General features: G+C 42.2%; 2 protein-coding genes across 4 annotated transcripts; both read right to left on the bottom strand.

Annotated features, from left to right (window-relative positions):
* Positions 1-5,716: 5,716 nt before the first annotated feature.
* LOC127777396 (uncharacterized) lies at positions 5,717-6,346 on the bottom strand. The gene has a single exon (XM_052303980.1). The coding sequence runs from the start codon at positions 6,225-6,227 to the stop codon at positions 5,925-5,927; it is 303 nt and encodes a 100-aa protein (XP_052159940.1). The 5' UTR covers positions 6,228-6,346; the 3' UTR covers positions 5,717-5,924.
* Positions 6,347-13,076: 6,730 nt separating this feature from the next.
* On the bottom strand, positions 13,077-17,896 carry LOC127775665 (granule-bound starch synthase 1, chloroplastic/amyloplastic). Of its 3 annotated transcripts, none has more exons than XM_052301942.1 (14): positions 17,792-17,896; positions 16,292-16,667; positions 16,098-16,178; positions 15,892-15,990; positions 15,706-15,795; positions 15,544-15,607; positions 15,351-15,451; positions 15,145-15,260; positions 14,786-15,029; positions 14,492-14,668; positions 14,196-14,387; positions 14,015-14,101; positions 13,777-13,905; positions 13,077-13,421 (listed from the first exon to the last, which is right to left on the bottom strand). In XM_052301942.1, exons 2-14 carry the CDS (start codon positions 16,628-16,630, stop codon positions 13,305-13,307), a joined length of 1,836 nt encoding a protein of 611 aa, XP_052157902.1. In that variant the 5' UTR covers positions 16,631-16,667; positions 17,792-17,896; the 3' UTR covers positions 13,077-13,304. The 3 variants fall into 3 exon arrangements, with proteins under 3 accessions (XP_052157902.1, XP_052157904.1, XP_052157903.1); XM_052301944.1 differs by having other exon boundaries at positions 15,151-15,260; XM_052301943.1 differs by having other exon boundaries at positions 16,292-16,662.
* Between the last annotated feature and the right edge of the window lie 2,908 nt (positions 17,897-20,804).

Raw genomic sequence — 20,804 nt, 5'->3', positions numbered from 1 at the left:
AGTTCGCAGCTCGAATTGACGCGCGCGCGCGGGGGATGGCGCAGACGCGGTCGGTCAGGCTGGTTCCAACCGACGAGAAACGGATTGGGGGCGGTGCGCGCGCGCGTGGGCGAGACGTGGCGGGTGGTCATGGGAGGATGCAGGATGGGGTGGGGGCGCGGCGACACTTGTGGGGATTTCGGGGTGGATGGGGTTGGTCGGCGTATGTGGTGATTGGTGTTTGGTTGGGCACTTGGCAGACACCCCCGCCCCGCACCGCACCTGGCGGGCGAATGTTTCTTCCGTGATATGCTGCGCTGCGCCTGCGCGGGCGCGGGGGATCGGTTCGGCCACTGCTTCTGCGGCGTCCGTAGGGGTAGGCGAAGCCGTGGTGCGACAACGACGTGGCACATGCCGTGTAATTTGCCTAATTGGCAGGTGCTTTTTACCGGACACGACGGTGCAGTGAAGGTGATGTTGGTTTACCGAACCTACCTAGCTCTACTTTTCCGAAACTTAGCGCTGGTACTGGACAGTTTCGTTTTTACGGAGTTACTACTACAAGTAGTACTACTAAAATGGTTATTAAGCCTTGACGAAAGAAAAGTCAGGGCAGTTCAGTGGAAATAAGGGGATGAACGTTCCGGTCGGCCGCCGAACAAAACAGATGGGTGTACGTGTCGGGACTGGTCAAAAGATCAAACCGGCCGTGCATATTCTGGGTTGCCTCTTTGACCTGAGCGGCTGCCTCTACTGGTTCGTTTTTGACTGACGGAGTTTGATAAAGCGAATCGAGGTAGCCGGTGGAGGATGACACAAACACCACACTCGCTAGCTCATGTTTATCTCAAAGATATGCTTTGCTTAGATCGATTTGCCCTCTCCCCTATTATGTTATTGCTCTTTGGCCCCCCGCCTTTTCATTTGAAAAATAATGCTGGATTGGCAACGTGTTTGCCCGTCATTTGTCGAGCACTCGCAAGACATCCACTCGTCACGACATGTTGCCCTGTCCCTTTGCCTGCGCTAAACAACAATCTCACACTTGATGATACTACTATCTAGGACTGCTAATTAGCTGGCTAGTGAGGTCTCTCTCGAGGGCAACCCGATATCTCAGGCAGTTACTGCCTACTGGTAGTACATGCATGCACATAAGTACGCGGCTATGCTGATACACTTTGTATAGGCCAATCTAGCTAATTAAGTGACGTTTGTTTGCCTTTGGGTGAGGATGCAGGATACGCTGTCATGGGCGAAAGCCGACGTTAATCCCACACCATGAATGAATATAATGAAGACGAAGGCAGGTTTTCTATTCATGAATCATGATGGTAAAAGGGGTCGGAGAATTAAACTCCGAACACCCACGGCACTCCGTTCCGCGGGCAATCCATCTTCAGGACATGTTGCTCTGTCCCTTTGCACTATCAAGATATTGTGCATTTAACCCGTAATAGTTCATGCCGCATTCGTGGGTGTGGGTTGATACTCTGTACAGACAAATCAGCGCCATGGAAGTTTAGCTTTTGGGTGAGGTTGTGAAAATCTGAAGATGCCGGATTTTGAGGTTGGGATAATCATGGCTGCGAAAGCCAGTACCAAGGATGGCAACGAAAACGAAGGCAGGTTTGATCAGTTTATGATGTCCCAAGGGGGTTCGTAGAATTAAACCCCGAACCCAGCGGCCTTATTAACCACAAGCCGACCTTCTCAATGCTTAAGCACGACCGTTACTGTACAAAATTACAACTATTCTACAGTTAATTAGTTTGCTTGAAACGGCCTACTAGTCAGTAGTCACTGGTCAGATATCGCCGCGTACTCGAAACGAACTTTTCGCGTGCGTGCAGAGACTACAGTTTTGTACTTTTCTTTTCTCCGTTGAAAAGATCTCCGCTTCTTTCAGAGAGGATGTGCACAATGGGAAGCAAAAGCATTGGATCATTATTCAGCACCTGAACACATAAAAAAAGTTCCGGTAGGTTTCAGCAAACAACGTCGATAAAAAAGAACAATATGACTTCAAATTCTTCCTGATTGGATTGATCTCTAAAATTTATCCTTCAGTACCAATCATATACAATGGCCATCAGTAACAAAGATAATCTATGTTTTTACAATACTACATGGTTAAAAATTGATTATATTCAACAATCAAAGGAAAGAATATTAGTAGTACTTGCTATAGCTTAAACACAAAAACGAAGGCAATAATCATTCCGGGTGATCAATGATCATCATCAGTGCATCACGATGGTCTCGAAGCTGTTGAGGCCATCGAACGCCGGAGAGTACGCCGCCTGCAGCAGCCGCCGCGGCGCCTTGCCGGCGGCGTCCTTCTTAGCCTCCGATGATGGCGCCGCCGCCGAGACCGCCGGCCCGACGACACGGCCGCCGGGGCTGGCGGTGGAGACCTTGTTCACGGCGGCTGTCAGCGACGTGCCGGCGGCGTAGGCGAAGACGTCCATGCCAGGCGCCTCGCACTCGCAGAAGACCAGCGATGTCAAGAACCTCTCCATGGCCATGATCTCTCTACTGCTTCGTTCGCTGCGCGTCGCGACGGCTCGATGAAATGGCGCTGCTTCGACTTGGTTTGGTTCTTGGGTGCCTTTCGCTTTGCGAGTTTGGGATGGAAGCAAAAGAATGCCCTGCAGATCAATTTATAGTGGATTTGCAGGAGAGGTTTGCAGAACGAAAGAGTGTGGTATGTTCGACGGAATTGCTGCCGCTCGGGCGACCGGCCGAGGGCGAGAAAATCGGGCGCTCCCCCTCCCCCAACCCACGTGCGCATGTTTCTCTGGGCCTCACTAAGTTTCTTAAAAAAAATTCACCTAGTGTGTCACCATGTATAGATCTAATATTTTAGTGAATTAAAATATTTTTTTAACAAATCACCTATATATTTGAAAACCTCTGTTTAGAGAATTCGTTTTATTTTTTTTAAAAAAAAATGTTTCACCTAGTGTACTTACAATGTTTCACTACTTTTGGAATAAATCATCCACATATTTTGGAAAGACTCTATTAAGGGAATTCGTTTCTTTTGTTCACCAAAAATGTTTTACCTAATATACTCATAATGTTTCACTATGTATAGATCTAATGTTGCAGTAAACAGAAACATTCTTTCGTTATTTGCTGAAACATTGTTTTTATTTAAGGTGAAACAACGCCCGATTTAAATGATTGAAACATTTTCAATCTACTTATTTAAACAATTCCAATATACTTGGTGGAACATCGTGCACCATTTAAAAATAATTCAATAATAAGCTATTTTTTTCATCGGAATATATCCATGTGTGGTATTGTTTTAAAGATTTAATTGCAATGAATTTAATGGTTCAATCGGATCATGATTTGAATACATAATTTAAGAGAAAAAATAGTTTAAAGTGGTTTTGCACGCATACGTTATACTGACTGACATCAGTGCCTGATTTTTTCCCTCCCCATTGCGTGCCCGATTCTAGGTTGGCTCCGTCTTATACAATGTTCATCCGTAAATAAAATCTTATATACTCCTAGTACAATAGGAAATTTGGCTAAAGAAGTGATGATATTCTACAATCAAACGAAAGAATATTACAGGTACGTACTTAGCTTGCCAGTAGCTTAAGCGATAGCAACACAAGAACGAAGGCAATTAACAGGAACACCATCGATCATCCGGATGATCAGTTCATCACGATGGTCTCGAAGAAGTTGAGGCCATCGAACGCCTCCGATGGCGGCGCCGCCGAGACCGGCTGCTCGACACGGCCGCCGGGGATGGCGGCGGAGACCTTCTTCACGGCGGCCCCCCGCCCAGCGATTCCAAGGAAAAAGTACACCGAAGGTCCCTCAACTTGTCATCGGAATACAAAAACGTTCTTGAACCGTAAAACCAGATATGCGGGATCCCTTAATTATACAAATCCGGCCACCCGATATCCTTTGGTGGTTTTGCACCCGGTTTTATCCGACGTGGCGGCTAAGTCAGCATGGGACCCACGTGGGCCCCACATGTCAACTGGCCACGTCATCACCCTCCTCTCTCTCTTTTCCCCTCTTTTCCCACGGTTAGCCGGTTTTGTATAATTAAGGGACCCCACGTATCTAGTTTTGCGGTTCGAGGATGTTTTTATCCCGATGACAAGTCGAGGGACCTTCGGTGTACTTTTTCCTTCCAAGAACCTCTACTTCTGATGATCGGCCCATCTACTTCTGTTTTCGGCCATCATGGTGGGCTAGTTTTTCTCCGGGCTGATGATTGGTTCGTTGGCCCAGATGCTTTATGGGCTTAGTTTCGAGGATTGTTATCGTTGACTTTGAGGAAAGAGCGATGAACTTTTTTGGCATGTTGTGACTTGTGAGATATTCATTGGAAATTGTGATTTGGGTATCTGGCAATTCGTGTTAGGTATATTTATCATGTCTCTTGAATTTTGAAGGGAAGGTAGGACATGTTAGGCAGTACTCTTTATGTTCCATGATAAGCCAATTCTTTCTATACGACGTATACATAGGAGTATTCCCATAAGTGATTGATGGACATCGATGTCGTTTGTATTAAAGCATAGACAATATGCTTCATACCTAAACGATTTGTGCTCCTTCTAATAAAACTTGTGCACAAAACTTTTAGTACATTTCAAAAAACTGTCTATATAAGTTTTCCATGTTATATCTAGATAATATATAGATAACTCATTTCGGGCTCTATTGGAACAGAAGACTTGAATTGTGATTGAAGGAACAAACTCATTTTTCGTGAGGATAGTTACCGTTGGTTTTGAAGGAAAGAATGATGAATACTCAACGAGATCGGCTTACCAGATTCAGTTTCTCGGTGGGATCACGGACAAAAGGCATAGGTTCATTAATCATTTGGGAGGGAAAGGCAGAGGGGAAATGCAAATTTTTCATGTGGCTCACTGCTCAAAGAAAAATCCTAACTACGGACAAGTTACAACTAAGAGGCTAGCCAAATAGCCCCATTTGCTCCATGTGTGGAGTGGAGGAAGAAACATCCTGGCATCCCCAAATCTCCAAAATACTGTTTTCGTGTGAAACATCCAAACAACACAATTGAACAATCATTGTATTTTTCATGTTCCTTAGGATTTCACTCACAAACCATCCCAATTTATGTGTTTTTTTTATGTTATTGCGTTTTTCAATTACTATGCTTTATAAAGTATATGAAATGTATAGGTAGGTATTAAGTTGTCTATTAGACATATGTAATGAATAGAAAAAAAAACATACATATGTCTCCATTTTCTCCTGCTTCTAATATCACTAAATATTTAACGTGGTATTTTCTCCTACACGGTAACTATATATTATGGTAAATTTTGTTACATGACGTGTAAAGTTTTTTTTTCTCTTTGTTGCTAGAAACCTTTGAAAATGTGAGATAGTTGTAGAATAACAAAAAAAAAAAACAAATAATTTGCTAAAGGACCCATAACTATTATTTTATTATTTTCAGCTAAATGGAGACAAGTTTGCTCCTGTTTCACCAACTTGCAATGCCCTTATTATTAGGACTTGCAGCCATATTGTGTACCTTGTTCCTTTGATCCATTGTCAATATAAGCCTTGCCAAAATCTTGGCATGATTAACATGTGAAACAAACAATCAACCCCTAATTGTTGTTCGGTGTACGCTGTCACGGAAATATTAGGCATCGCCAGCTTGCCTAACACATTTTGCAGAAAAACTAAAAAGGAAAGAAAGGCACAATCGGGTACCAAATTCGATTGATTTCTTTTCTTTTCTTTTTTGCAGAAAAAAACACTAAAAATTCGATTGATTTCAGAATTGCTCGACATCCTTGTGCAATTAACAAATCGAGACATGTTTCCAAATCGCTCGAATCACACGCAACCTAAGAAAGAAAGAAACAAAGAAAATCCCCCCCAAAACAAGAGGGGATCGGAAGAACAGAGCAGGGTCAATGCGGCGAGATGGTCTCGAAGCAGTAGAGGAGCCCATCCCGCGCTGGATCGAACCGCGCGCCGCCGTCGCCACCGGCCCTCCTGCCTTCCGCCGCCGCCGTCGCCTGTTCCGCCGGCCTTGTCGCGCCGCGCCCTGTTCCCTCCGCCGCCGCCGCCGCCGCCGCCGAGGCCGCCGCGTTGTCGGTGGCGCCCGCTTGCCGCCGCGGGACGAAGCTCTCGAGCGCGCCGGCGCTCATCCCCGGGCCGAACACGTTCCCGGGCCCCGCGCCCACCACTGACATGGCGATGATCCTCTCCATGGCTCGCACGGCACGACCAGGTTGCTGGCGGCGCGGACTCGCCTCGCCTCGCCTCGCCGCCGCGATCTGACGCCGCGCCGCGTGGGTGGGCGCGTGCGCGCGCGCGTGGTTAGGTGAGGTCGCGTGGCGTAGTGGCGTGCCCCCCCGCCCCCCGGGCGGCTTTATAGGCGGCAGCAGCGGCACAGCCGCTTCCTCGTCATGTTGGAATCCGACTCGTAATTCCGAGATGAATTCTACTCCCTCCGTTTCACAATGCAAATCATTCTAGCATTTCCCACATTCATATTGATGTTAATGAACCTAAACATATATCTATTAACTTATTAAAGGAATAAAAAAAAGAGCCATAGAAAAAGGAGCCTCCACGTTCGGTCTCGCGGCCTAGAAATTCTCATATTAATCGGAGAAAAAGAAAGACAGAGTCTATCTAAAAATACAATTTAGAAATAGTTAAAATTCGGAATTAAAAAATAAGAAATATTAGAAGAGGAGACTAGAGTCCATATAGAAATACAATTAAGAAATAATAGAAATTCAGAATTAACAATAAGGAATATTATAAGTAGCGTATATATAGAGTCCATATAGAAATACAATTAAGAAATAATATAAATTCGGAATTAAAAATAAGGAATATTAGAAGTAGAGTATAGAGTCCATATAGGAATTTAAAACAAACTAAAATTCGGAATAAACATAAAAAAAAATAAAAGTAGAGTTTAGAATTCGTATAAAAATACAATTTATAAATAAATAAATTTAAAATTTAAAAAAATATGGGAAGAAGAATATAAAGTCAATATAGGAACACAATTTAGAAGTAACTGAAATTCAAAATTAAAAAATTAAAGAATATTGAAAGATGAGTTTAGAGTCCACATAGAAATACAATTAGAAATAATAAAATTTCAGAATTAAAAAATAAATAATATTGTAAGAAGAGCCTAGAGTCTATATAAAAATACAATTTACAGATAATGAAAATTTAAAATTAAAAAAGAAATATTGAAAGACGAGTCTAGAATCCATATAAGAATATAATTTACAAATAACTAAAATTTAATATTAAAAATAATTAATAACTAATATGTATATAAAATACAATATGAATATTACACATTAGTACTACAAAATTTAAAATTATGTTGTCATTTTAATATATTTGAATAATACATCGAGAAAACATGTATGCTATTATATGAGAGAAAATATAATGATGCTAGCCGCGCAATCTGCGCGGGCCACCATGCTAATTTTATATTGATGTGACATAATATATGTCTAGGTTCAGTGGCGGATCAAGGATTCACGATATGGGTGGTCCGACCTAAATTTTTTTCTAAATGCAGTAAATCTAACGAAACTAATATAAATAATGCAAGTATAGATAATAGATTAGGTCAAATCACCAAAAGTTTACCATGATATATTAAATAAAACATCTAAAAGCATATAAAATTAGTAATTAAGTAAAATTTTGATTTAAATAAGCTTGTACGGAAATAAAAGTTTAAGGAAGATTACCAATATTCTTTGTTGCGTGTTTTCGAAAAAAGAGATACAATATCTCTATATTTCTTTATGCTTCAGCAATCAACAATCTATAATATAGTACTATAATTTAATATCACAACATACAAGAGTTCAAAATTTTAAAACTAAAAATTAAAAAAGATACACAAGTAGAAAACCTAAAATAGTTGGCGCGGGCAGCTGGGCGTCGGCGGCGCCACACTGTAGCAAGGAGGCAGGTCTTGTGAGTCCATGACTCCGTTTTTTAGTTTTACTCTGCTGATCGGCTCGAAGATGGCTTCTCCTTGTTGGCTCTCGCGGTGGCGGCACTGCCACACAGCACAGCGGCGTGGTGGAGGCCAAGTCGGGGTGGCACAGCGCGACGTGGGCGTGGGTCGGCGGCGTCGTGATGGGGGGCGGCGCTAGGGCGAGGACGACGTATCGAGTATCGACGCGTGTGGGTCCTTTTGTGGGCTTCGAGCGCCAGGATCGGGAGATAATCTTCATCGCTCTTTTCCTTTTTCTTAATTATCGCTATTTTCTTTCTTTTTTTTAATAGGGATCCATCGCCCTTTTTTCCACCCGGACCACCCTCTACATCCGCCGGTGTCTAGGTTCATTAACATCAATATGAATGTGGGAAATGCTAGAATGACTTACATCATCAATATGAAATATACGTCTAGGTTCATTAACATCGATATGAATATGGGAAATGATAGAATGACTTACATTGTGAAACGGAGGAAGTAATCTTCTGGATAAACGTCCATCAGTTTCTTGCAATAATAAATAAAAAATATAATAGTTTTCTAAAATGATAAGATAGATTAATATGTAATATATTACTTTAGAAACATGCAAACTCAAATTCGACTGGTATAAATTGTAAATAAACAATAAATTAAACTCTAACCAGTTATATTTGAAGCTAAATTTGTTATTTCTGTTACAATTTATATAAGTTGAATTAGAATTTGTAAGTTTGTGAAGTGATATATATAAGTCTATCTTGCTATTTTTAAAAATAAAATACATAACAATTTAGTTGATATGTGAGAAATGAGAGTGTTTAAAAGAGTTTCCTCTTGTAATTCTGGCTATGATAGGTAGAGTACAAACTTTTGCTACTCCAAGTTTCAGTTTTCACGGGGTTTGTGGATTGGGATGCATGACGATGCAGTAGGGAACGCGCGGCCGCGCGTGGACCATGGGACGACGGATGCAACAAGAGCGTGAGACAAACATTTTGCATGGCTCTCGTGAGCCTCCACTCGTCATCCATGACACCCACCAACACATGCCTTCTGTGCCTGCATGTGTCCTACTTGGCCACACAACAAGGTACACACCGGTGCAAAAAGAGGTCCAGATGCCTGCCACATCTAGTAGGGGGTGAAAACGGTCACGAAAATTACCTTCAAAATGGTTACGGGCAAAAGTGAAAATGGTAATAAGTATGAAAACGATTTCACTAAGAAGCCTAATATACCACGAAAATAGAAATGGTAAGAAGTATGAAAACGATTTTGCTAAGAAGCCTAATATACCAACCGTATTCTTACAGAAAAATATGGTAATCACTTTATATTTTTAAATATCTACTTCCTCTGTCTTACGAGAAGGTAATTAACTTTTATATACGAATATGGATGTAAGACATATCTCAGATTCATATATAAAAGTTATCTTTTTAAAATAGAGGGAATGGTCTGGGGATCCATAAATTTTTAAACAAAATCCCTAACTTGAGTGTAAGCTTAAATTTGTTTGGTCATATTATGTACTTAAGCTAAGTTAAATATAGTTTCCTCTCAATATTACTCTCTCCGTCCTACAATATAAGGGATTTTGAGTTTTTACTTGTAACGTTTAACCACTCGTCTTATTCATTTTTTTTCAAATATTAAAAATGAAAAGTTGTGCTTAAAGTACTGTAGATAATAAAGTAAGTTATAAATAAAATAAATAATAATTTCAAAAAATCTATTATATTATTAAAGGAATAGAAAAAGGAGCCTTCACATTCACTCTCATGGCCTAGAAATTCTCACATTAATCGGAGAAAAAGAAAAGGTAGAGTCCATATAGAAATACAATTTAGAAATAGCTGAAATTCGGAATTAAAAAATAAAGAATATTAGAAGAGGAGAAAAGGAGCCTCCACATTCACTCTCATGGCCTAGAAATTCTCACATTAATCGGAGAAAAAGAAAAAGTAGAGTCCATATAGAAATACAATTTAGAAATAGCTGAAATTCGGAATTAAAAAATAAAGAATATTAGAAGAGGAGACTAGAGTCCATATAGAAATACAATTTAGAAATAGCTGAAATTCGAAATTAAAAAAATAAGAAATATTAGAAGAGGAGACTAGAGTCCATATAGAAATACAATTAGGAAATAACTGAAATTCGGAATTAAAAAATAAGGAATATTAGAAGAGGATACTACAATTAAGAAAAAAAATAGAAATTCGGAATTAAAAATAAGGAATATTAGAAGTAGAGTATAGAGTCTATATAGGAATTTAAAACTAACTAAAATTTAGAATAAACATAATAAAACTAAAAGTAGAGTTTAGAGTCCGTATAAAAATACAATCTACAAATAATTAAAATTCAAAATTAAGAAAAATATGGGAAGAAGAGTTTAAGGTCAATATAGGAATATAATTTAGAAGTAACTGAAATTCGAAATTAAAAATTAAAGAATATTGAAAGATGAGTTTAGAGTTCACATAGAAATAATAAAAATAAATAATATTGGAAAAAGAGCATAGAGTCTATATAGAAATACAATTTACAGAAAATTCGGAATTAAAAGAAAAATATTGAAAGACGAATCTAGAGTCCATATAGGAATATATATAATTTTCAAATAACTAAAATTTGATATTAAAAATAATTAATAACTAACATGTATATAAAATATAATATGAAAATTCAGAAATAAAAATAAATAATATTGGAAGAAGAGCACACAGTCTATATAGGAATACAATTTACAGAAAAATCAGAATTAAAAAAATATTAAAAGACGAGTCTAGAGTACATATAGGAATATATATAATTTACAAATAACTAAAATTTGATATTAAAAATAATTAATAACTAACACGTATATAAAATATAATATGAATATTACACATTAGTAGTTTTGTAAAGTTATTGCAAAATTCAAAATTATGTTGTCATTTTAATATATTTGAATAATATAATGAGAAAACATATATGCTATTATATGAGAGAAAATATAATGATGCTAGACGCGTAATCTGCGCGGGCTACCATGCTAGTTTTGAATAAGACGAGTGGTCAAACGTTACAAGCAAAAACTCAAAATCCCTTATATTATGGGATGGAGGAAGTAGCAATGTTTCCATTCATATAGTCGATATTTTTTTAATACTGTTTTCAATTCCCTTTTTCAAAAAAATATAGCTATGAAAATGGTTGAAACTGTTTCCCAACTGTTTCCATCCCTATGTTTAGCTATGTACAGTACAGGCTGCAGAGTACAGACAACCTTCTTTTCACTTTATACAGTACTAGGTGTATTTAGCAGTTTAGATGGAGTGGATTATTCAGTAGGGTAGCTTAATTTCCTCCAAGGGGCAGTGTCATGGAACAGTGTAGAATTCGCCTAATTATTGGCCTTCTTTATTAGTGACTCCGACCGGCACAAGGGGAGAGAGGAACGGCTGAACGATCGAGATGTGAGCCGTTCTTTGGATCACACACGACGAATTCAAGTGGCCACCGGGGCAACCATGGCCGCCAATGTTGGCCACGGAATAGATTTGCGAGTCCCCATGGCCGTTGGTTTGGTCAAGCGACGAACGATGGCCGTAAAGTTTATCCCCCACTCTCTTCTTGACTTGTCCCGGACCATATATTAAGGCGGATCAAATCTCCCGGAATACAAATCTCTCACGCTTCTAGCAAATTGATGATTTTTTTTTCGATTACACGAAAGACACGTATAAATACTTCACTACATTCGTACATCACACTTACTTAATAAAGTGCACCCTAACATTCATTTAAAGAGAAGACCAATGATAGTTCTGAAATCTTACTAAAATCCTGTTGAAAACACATTTACGTACGCGTACGTATGCATAACATTCGTAGGTGACCCCATCTACTTATTTCCCAAAGAACCTAAACAGTAAACATTGGTCATGGGTCATTATATTACAGTACACCTTTTAAAATTTTATATACTAAATAAATTATCCTTATAAAATTCTTGCATTACAAAGAAGAGGTACTCCCTCCGTCCCAAAATAAGTGTAATTTTAGTACTGTTCATGTTCAACGTTTGACCGTTTGTCTTATTTGAAAAAAGATTATGTTTATTATTTTTATTGTTATTAGATGATAAAACATGAATAGTACTTTATGTGTGACTAGTTTTTTTTAATATTTTTTATAAATTTTTCAAATAAGACGGATGGTCAAAGCGCTAAACACGGATATCTATGGCTGTACTTATTTTAGGACGGAGGTAGTAAAAGATTGTGGAATCCAATTATGATTCTGTATCTAAAACCTTGAGGTGACTTGTATCCGCCAATGGTTGGTATGATCCACACCTTGTTACCTCCACAGCCATAAGCCACACCAACTGGACTATCAACTGATGACCTACCTGAACTTGACGTAGACAGACGTACGATATATGGAGCACTAGTAATGACAGTGGCATCTGATCAACCAGAGCCACAACCTCAAAAACACACGAACATGATATTTAACAGGACTAGTTCCTTCGTATCCACTCCCTCCGTCACAAGTATGATTTTTCGTATACAATTTTAATTATTCGTCTTATTTAAAAAAAATTAAAAACATAAGTCATGTATAAAGTACTATTCATATTTTATCATCTCATAACAATAAAAGTATTAATTATAAAAAAAATTAAATAAGATGAACGATCAAAGTTGTGGTTGCACTTAAAATGGGACGGAAAGAGTATATTATAAATTATTTTACATTTTATCCTGAGTCAAACTACTGCTCCTTCAAACTTAAATAAATTTATAGAAAAATATAATAACATTTTTTTTACACAAAACAACTTTTAGCTACACATGTAGACAGACACATACCCAGATACATAACTAAAAGTTATTATATTTTAAGACAAATATAGTACCTATAATTTAAGTTTTGACAGTCTGTCTAACAAAAATAGTTCAGTATTACAAATGTTGCTATATTTATTTTTATAAATTTGGTTAAATATAAAAAGTTTGACTTGGCATAAAACAAAAATGGCATGGCATAATATGGCACAGGGGGAGTATAATATAACATATATAATAATATAATAAACCCTTTATTACTTAATATTATTGGCAATAAGCCACACACATAAATTCAGGGTCCGATAAGATACTTAAGCACACCCAGAAGAGTACAACATCAAACTTATTAGCCTATATAATTGGCTATAGCTACAAATTCACTACAACAAACAAACCACTGGTTCATTCGTCTCTCATCCATATACTGCTATATTAATTAATCACTCCATATGTAGATCTCAGGCTCTTCAAGGAGCAGCCACGTTCTCCTTGGCGAGCGGCGCGATCTCGTCGCCTTCGATCCCCGGCGCGCTGCCGGCGACGCCCAGGCCCAGGAGCACATTCTCCCAGTTCTTCGCAGGCCCCTGAAATCCATGTTGCAAACAATTAATCATCATCAGCATCAGACAGGTAATCTCTGAACTTCTGAACAAGACGTTTATACTCCCTCCGTTTCTGAATATTCAACACCGTTAACTTTTTAGCACATGTTTGACCGTTCGTCCTGTTCAAAAACTTTTATGAAATATGTAAAACTATATGTATACATATAAGTATATTTAACAATGAATCAAATGATAGGAAAAGAATTTATAATTATTTAATTTTTTAATAATACGAACGGTCAAACATATTTAAAAAAGGCAACGGCGTTGAATATTTAGAAGCGGAGGGAGTATATAGTATATGTTTGGGTTAAATTTGTTTCGTAATTTATACCTTCCAGGAGAGGTCCTGGTTCATGCAGTTCCTGACCATCTCCTCGTACGCCGGCGTGCCGACGACCTTGATGGCGCGCTTCAGGGTGGCCGCCACCTTCTTCACGTCGCTTGGCTCCACCACCTTGCACTGCCAAAAAAACCATATAACCAGCAACCATGTAAATGTGTAGTAGTGTACCGACTTATCGGTATTAGGATGTGTCATATCTGATTGTTATGTAAATGTATAGGCTTACGTTGACGCTGAGACGGCCCATGTGGAAACCAGTCTTGCCTTCGATGACCGTGTCCACGAGCCCACCGGTGGACGCGCAAGCACAGGGCTGGAGAAATCAACAAGGAAAATCATCATGCATTTGCATTGCATTGCACAAAGATGAAATCGAACAATCGAATTGATAGATGGAAATTGTATACCGTTCCGTATCTCATCCCCTGCAGCTGGATGAGTCCACAGGGCTCGAAGCGGCTGGGGACGGCGAGCACGTCGGCTCCGGCCATGATGAGATGAGCAAGCGGCGCGTTGAACTTCACCACGGCCCTCACCTTGCCCGGATACTTCTCCTCCATGCTCTTGAGCAGCTTCTCGAACTTCTTCTTTCCAGTACCCTGAAACACACACGGATCAAAATTATACACATCATTTGCCACTGAATTTGTTCTGAATTTTTGGCATATCGTGCAAGTGTGTCTTGTAGTGTATTATATTATACCAGAAGAACGATCTGGACGTCCTCCTGCATGAGCTCCGGGATGGCGGCGGCCATGACGTCAGGGCCCTTCTGTTCCTCCAGCCTGCCGATGAACGCGATCAGTGGGATTTTCCTGTCGACCGGAAGACCCGCCTCCGCCTGCAACGCCTCCTTGTTCAGCGCCTTCGCCTCGATTGCCTGAAATTTGTCACTCATTCTTGCCTTGTCAGAATCAATCAAGAAGTGACAGATGATAATTTCTTTTTCAAAGAAAATTCAGATTGCATATCTTGTGAAGAATGCATTCGTTCTTACCGTGGTTGCGTCGTACTTGGCGGTGATGTACTTGTCCTTGCTGGGATCCCACTCGCTGACGTCCATGCCGTTGACGATGCCGGTGATGCCGGTGAGCCGCATGATGTTGTCGAGCTCGCATCCCCTGGCGATGCCGGAGATGAGCTCCTCGGCGTAGTACGGGCTCACGGTGAGCACCCTGTCGGCTTCCAGGATTCCGGCCTTCATCCAGTTGATCTTCCTGCCCTCCACCGGCGTGTCATACCTGAAATTTAACCGGATTTGAACGATGGACAGTAGTGCAGGGTTGTCAGCTCAAAAGGATCTTGGATTGAATCGATATATGGCGAATTGACAGTAAGTTACTCTTAGAATCTTACTCATACCCGTCGATGAAATCGAAGGATGACCTGAACCTCTCGGAGAGGTTCAGCTCAGGGTAATCCTCGAAAGCGAAACGGCCCTGGTAGGAGATGTTGTGGATGCAGAAAGCAACCTGCAGTGAAAAAGATTCAGACAGTCAGTTTCTGAACAGAATGCAGTGTGCATGCAGATTTGAGTTGGTATGGCAAGAACAAGCATAGACCTTTGCATTCCTGTAGATGCCATTGGGCTGGTAGTTGTTCTTCAGGTAGCTCGCCAGTGGGCCAGTGTGCCAGTCGTTGCAGACGAACACAACATCCTCACCTGTTGTCAGTAACAAACCGGAAGGAATTAGTCTGATCATCATGGATTCCTTCGAAGAAAGTTATAAGATCTTGAGATCAATTGTAACTCACCATAAGTTCCTTTGAAGTATGGGTTGTTGTTGAGGTTTAGGATCCGAGGAGCCTCGAGTGCTGCCTGCAGTAGCATCAATACACGAATTAGTTATGAATCCATACATACTATGGTAAACTCGTGATGCTTCCAACCATCATCAGATAGCAGTAATCACTGACCTGGCAAAGAAGGCTGAAACGCATCTGGTTGTCTTTGTAATCAACTCCAGTGTCAGGTCCGTAGATCTTCTCACCGGTCTTTCCCCAGACCTGAAATCACCAGTGGAAGCTAAGCTCAGTCCAACTGCTAAATGCACTGTTAATAATTCAGTAAAAACAAAAAAGGTAAACTAATGATGACTCCACCTTCTCCAGGAATGACGGATGGTCGATGAACACACGGTCGACTCCACGCTTGTAGCAATGGAAAAACCTCACCCTCTCGTACCTGTCTGCAACCTTGATCTGCAATGAATTGCACCACAAAAACTTGGGTTAAAATCTTGCGAAATGTAACAAATCATCTAAAGCTAATCGATCTTGTGATGATCTGATCACGCATATGCTCCTACCTCAGCCACAACGCTGGTATCCCAAGCGTCCTTGTACTGGTCGTACCGAGGAGAGATCACCATGACCCTGTGGCCATTCGCCTGCAAAGAACACAAGAACACAACATTACACATCCATCCAATGCGATGATCAAGAACAGTTGAAGACGACGACGGTCAGCGACGACGAGCGATCGAAGTTTGTGTGTGCTTACAGCCATGGCAGGGGGGAGGCCACCGAGGACGTCACCGAGGCCGCCGGTCTTGCTCCAGGGGGCCATCTCGGCGCCGACGAACACGACGTTCATGCCGGCGCCGGTGGCGTACACGACGACGGAGGGGAACCTCCGGCTGCCACGCTGCACCGACCGCTGCTGCTTGGGCGTCGCGCGCGCGCTGGTCGTCACGCTGAGCGACGTCGCGTCGCCGCCGGCGGGGCTGCGGGGCTTGAGGCCCTGGAACCCGTGGCGGAGCAGCGACGACGGCGCCGACCTGTCAGCGATGCCGAAGCCGGTGGCCGAGGTGGCGAGCTGGGACGTGGTGAGAGCCGACATGGTGGTTGTCTAGCTGTTGCTGTGGAAGATCTCTGCACTGAATTGAATTGTTTAAGGTTTGGTGAGCCTAAAAGAATTTGAACTGGTTTTCAAATAAATGAATTAAGATGTTAATTAGGAGAATTGAAGTTTATTACAATTTGGATTGGGGATTAGAATTTGAAGCTACATTTAAAATTCGAAAAAAAAAGACAGTGAAACTTAAAACATTCATAAAAAGGACCAAAAGTTTTTAAAAAAATTGTCGCTAAAACTCAAACATATATATTACAATGCCATATGTGCTTATAAGGACTTAAGGAGCGGTTTCTTGGGTGGCTAGGGGATATGACATTTTTTTACTGCACAATAAATATCCTGGCCGTTGCACCCGGAGATGCACAGAGCTTTGAGCAGATCAGATGAATGATTAAATTGTTTTGAAGAGAATCTATTCCTTCACACTGAATTCTTGCACAAAGCCTTGACACTGAATTTAATTGTGCCAAATCAACAATTCTTTTAGCCCAGGAAATATAATCCATTTTTTAATTTTCTGCTACTTATTTTCATCTTCTTAATACAAAGATATACAAGTATTTTGCATATTCAGAATTTTTTTTTGCCAAAACAATAAATCTAGCTATATACATTTTCCTTTGACCAACTCGGCTACTAAAATTGGTTGGATTCTGATTTTACTATTTGTGAATTTCAATCTTAGCTTTGACCTATACCCAAAATAAACCCTCCTGATCTGTTTCTCCAGTGGCGAGAGACATGATTTAACGAGAGTTGAACACAAGATCTAGACTCTAGAATAAAAAAAGACGCGAATATTAAAAAATGATCTAATATCAAATAATTAGAAGGAGTGAGACTTCAAATCTAGATCAGCTAGCCCACCATCTTGTGGAGCTAGCTGGAAAACCCCTGGATGTGTTTCTCTAGACTCTAGAATAACATCGATCAGCCTAACCAAACATAACGAACGAAGATTTAATATCAGGACATATATATGGATCTTGGCAAGTCAATTAATTAATTAATTAATTTCCAGCCCAACACCTTACAGAAATTAGCATGTATGAGACTACTTGTAAGGAAAAACGAGCAATGAAAGATGCATGTGATCGATCTGAATAAGAGGGGAAACAAAGAATTATAAACATATATGTATACCTTGCAGATGTTCTTCCTGATGAACAACAGAACAACACAAGCAGAGAAGTGAAGCAGAGAGAGAGAGAGAGAGAGACTGCAGTTATTTGTGTCTTGAGATAGACAGAGAACTGAAGGAATGGTGAGAGATGGTGGTGTGGGTGGCTATTTGTAGCGCCGTTGCGTGAAGCCCGCGCGATCTCTCTCTCCCCCTCTCCCTCCCGCAACACATTTTACCCGGTCCCCGGCCGGTGTCGACGATGACATGCGGGGCACGCAGGCGTACGCTGGCCCGCACGTCAGTGCCTCAGAACCAAAAAACCAAAAGCAAAACCGACTTTTGTCCATGACGACGCAAGGCAACGGGACGGGAGAGAGAAGAGAAGCGAACCCATCGGCCGGTCTCGCGCGAGCCCCGCGCATGCATCTGCATGCCCTCGCGTACGTCGCTCGCGTGTGCGTGCGTGCGCGATGCTGCCTGCCGTTTCGGCTTGGCGTACGTTGCATTGCACCGCACGCTGGTGGCGCGTCGCGGTGGCCGTGGGTGAACCCTCCTCCGCTCCGCTCTTTTCCCTTTTGCTTTCCAGCTGGTTGTTTTCTCCTCGGCTCGTACGCGCGCGCTCCCGCCGTGCCGTCTGTTTGGGGTGTGCGTGGAGCGCGCACGCACGCGCGGTTCGGTTTTTTCGTGCGGGTGGTGTGTGGTTTCTGTTGGGCACCGGGGGATGTGTGAGCGGCCGTCGGCGTACGAGTAAACCATCGGTGGATCTCACTCGCGTGCGGCGATCGTACGTGTGGCGACGTGCGGGACCAGCAGCTAGCGAGCTGAGTGCCTGCCAGTTTGGTGGCGCGCCGCGAGCTTCTCATGCAGGGCGAGGCTAGCGGCTGCTTGTACGTGCTGGCAAAAAAAAAAAGAACTTGGAATTACGCTACATGACTCACGTTAGCGTGCGTACGTTGGCACGTTGCTCTTTACTTTACTATAGCTATTAGTGCCTGCCAACTAACGCCTCGACAAAGGGATGATCGATGAAGCAGTGAGCGAATGATCAACGTGCACTTGAGTCTGGAGACGATCTGTGCCTCTGTGCTGCTAGCTTATCGTCATTCCGTAGGACATAAACCTCATTGTAGTTTTACCTAAGTCTAATTAAGATGATTAGATGAACGTGTTATGTATCTACACTTGTATGCGTGGGGTGTCAATTACCTGCGCTTTTCTTTTCTTTTGATTTTAATTTTATTTTCTTGCAGGTCACAGCATTTATCTAAGCTACAAATTTGGTGATGCATTTGCTTCTCAGGGATGCATTCTTACCGTCTAATCAGGCAATCAGCTCATGGGTTTGCTGTATACATCGACTTGTAATCTTGTAGCTGTATATCTCCTCTCCTACGGCTGTAATAAGCTAGAGAGAATTATCAAACAGGCTGAAGAAAGCTGGGCTGGACTTGAAATTAGGCCTGTGCAAATATAAAAAGGAATAAGTTCATCTAAGGTCCCTTAACTTGTCAACGAATCCAATTTCCGTCCTTCAACCGCAAAACCAGATACAACGGGTCCCTCAACTATTAAAACCGGTGCAGATTAGGTCCCTTGACGGTTTTGACGGCGGTTTTGGCTGACGTGGCGCCTACGTGGCTAATTTGACTTGGTCTCGATCTGACGTGGCACTGATGTGGCACTTACGTGGCAATTTGATCCGAAAAAATAATAAACCTCATGGGACCCACTTGTCAGTTTCACCCAGAAATTAATAAAAAATGGTGGGGCCCACGTGGGCCCCACGTATCATTCCCACCCCTCTTCTTCCTGTCCTCTCCCCCCATCTCCCATCTCTTCAACTCTCTCTCACATCTCTTCTCCTGCGACGGTGGCACGGGCGATTCGGGGCGGCAGCGGGTCTAGTAGTCCTCCGGTGCCAGCGGCTGGTGCGCGCCGCCGTGCGGGGTGGCGTCGGCGGACGGGATGACGAGGTACTCGTAGAGAAGCCCGGCGAGGCCGGCGCCGATGAAGGGGCCGAGCCAGTACACCCAGTGGTGCCTCCAGTGCCAGCCGACGAGCGCTGTGCCAAACACCCTCGCCAGGTTCATCCCGGTGCCGTCGAACGGCCCTCCGGCGAGCATGTGTCAAGAGATGTTGCATTAACAGATAGCATTGTCAAATACATGCTTGATAACACAGGCAATTAGCAGAGAATGTACTGGTGTTAGACTGATAAATGAGGATGTATACCTCCCGGAAGTCAGAGACGTCGTCGTCGGGGTTCAGGTACCTCGTGGAATTCGTCCTCGTTGCCGGAGTAGTCGACCACGGTGTCGGAGGCGGAGTCCTGCGTGGAGACGGAGCTCTGGGCGGCGACCATGGCGATGTCCCCCTCCTCCTCCTCGCCCTCCCTGGACAGCGGCCGCGGCGACGCCTTGACGGGGGCGAGCAGGCGGTCGTAGTCGACGTTGGACAGCGCGCCTCGTTCGCCTGCTCCGCCGCCCACGCGTGCCGTCCGCCGCCTGGAAAAAAGAGAGAGAGAGGGGAGAGGGGAAAGGAAGAAGAGAGGAGTGAGGATGAAGAAGAGAGAGAAGGGAGAGGGAGGCTGACACGTGGGTCCACCATTTTTTATTAATTTCTGTGTGAAACTGACATGTGGGTCCCACGAGGTTTATTATTTTTCAGATCGAATTGCCACGTAAGCGCCACGTCAGATCGAGACTAAGTCAAATTAGCTACGTAGGCGCCACGTCAGCCAAAACCGCCGTCAAAACCGCCGAGGGACCTAATCTGCACCAGTTTTGATAGTTGAGGGATCCGTTGTATCTGGTTTTGTGGTTGAAGGACGAAAATCGGATTCGTTGAGAAGTTAAGGGACCTTAGATGAACTTATTCCATATAAAAAAAGGGCAAAGTAAAGCCCAAATTGAATTGAAATCTGGCCTTTGAAGATTCCATAACGTACCAGGAAAAAGTACACCGAAGGTCCCTCAACTTATCATCGGGATAAAAAACATCTTCGAACCGCAAAACCAGATATACGGGATCTCT

This window comes from Oryza glaberrima, chromosome 6, assembly GCF_000147395.1.
Source record: "Oryza glaberrima chromosome 6, OglaRS2, whole genome shotgun sequence".
NCBI classification, from domain to species: Eukaryota; Viridiplantae; Streptophyta; class Magnoliopsida; order Poales; family Poaceae; genus Oryza; species Oryza glaberrima.
Note: the sequence above shows the minus strand (reverse complement) of the source record. Positions and strands in the feature narration are given on the sequence as shown.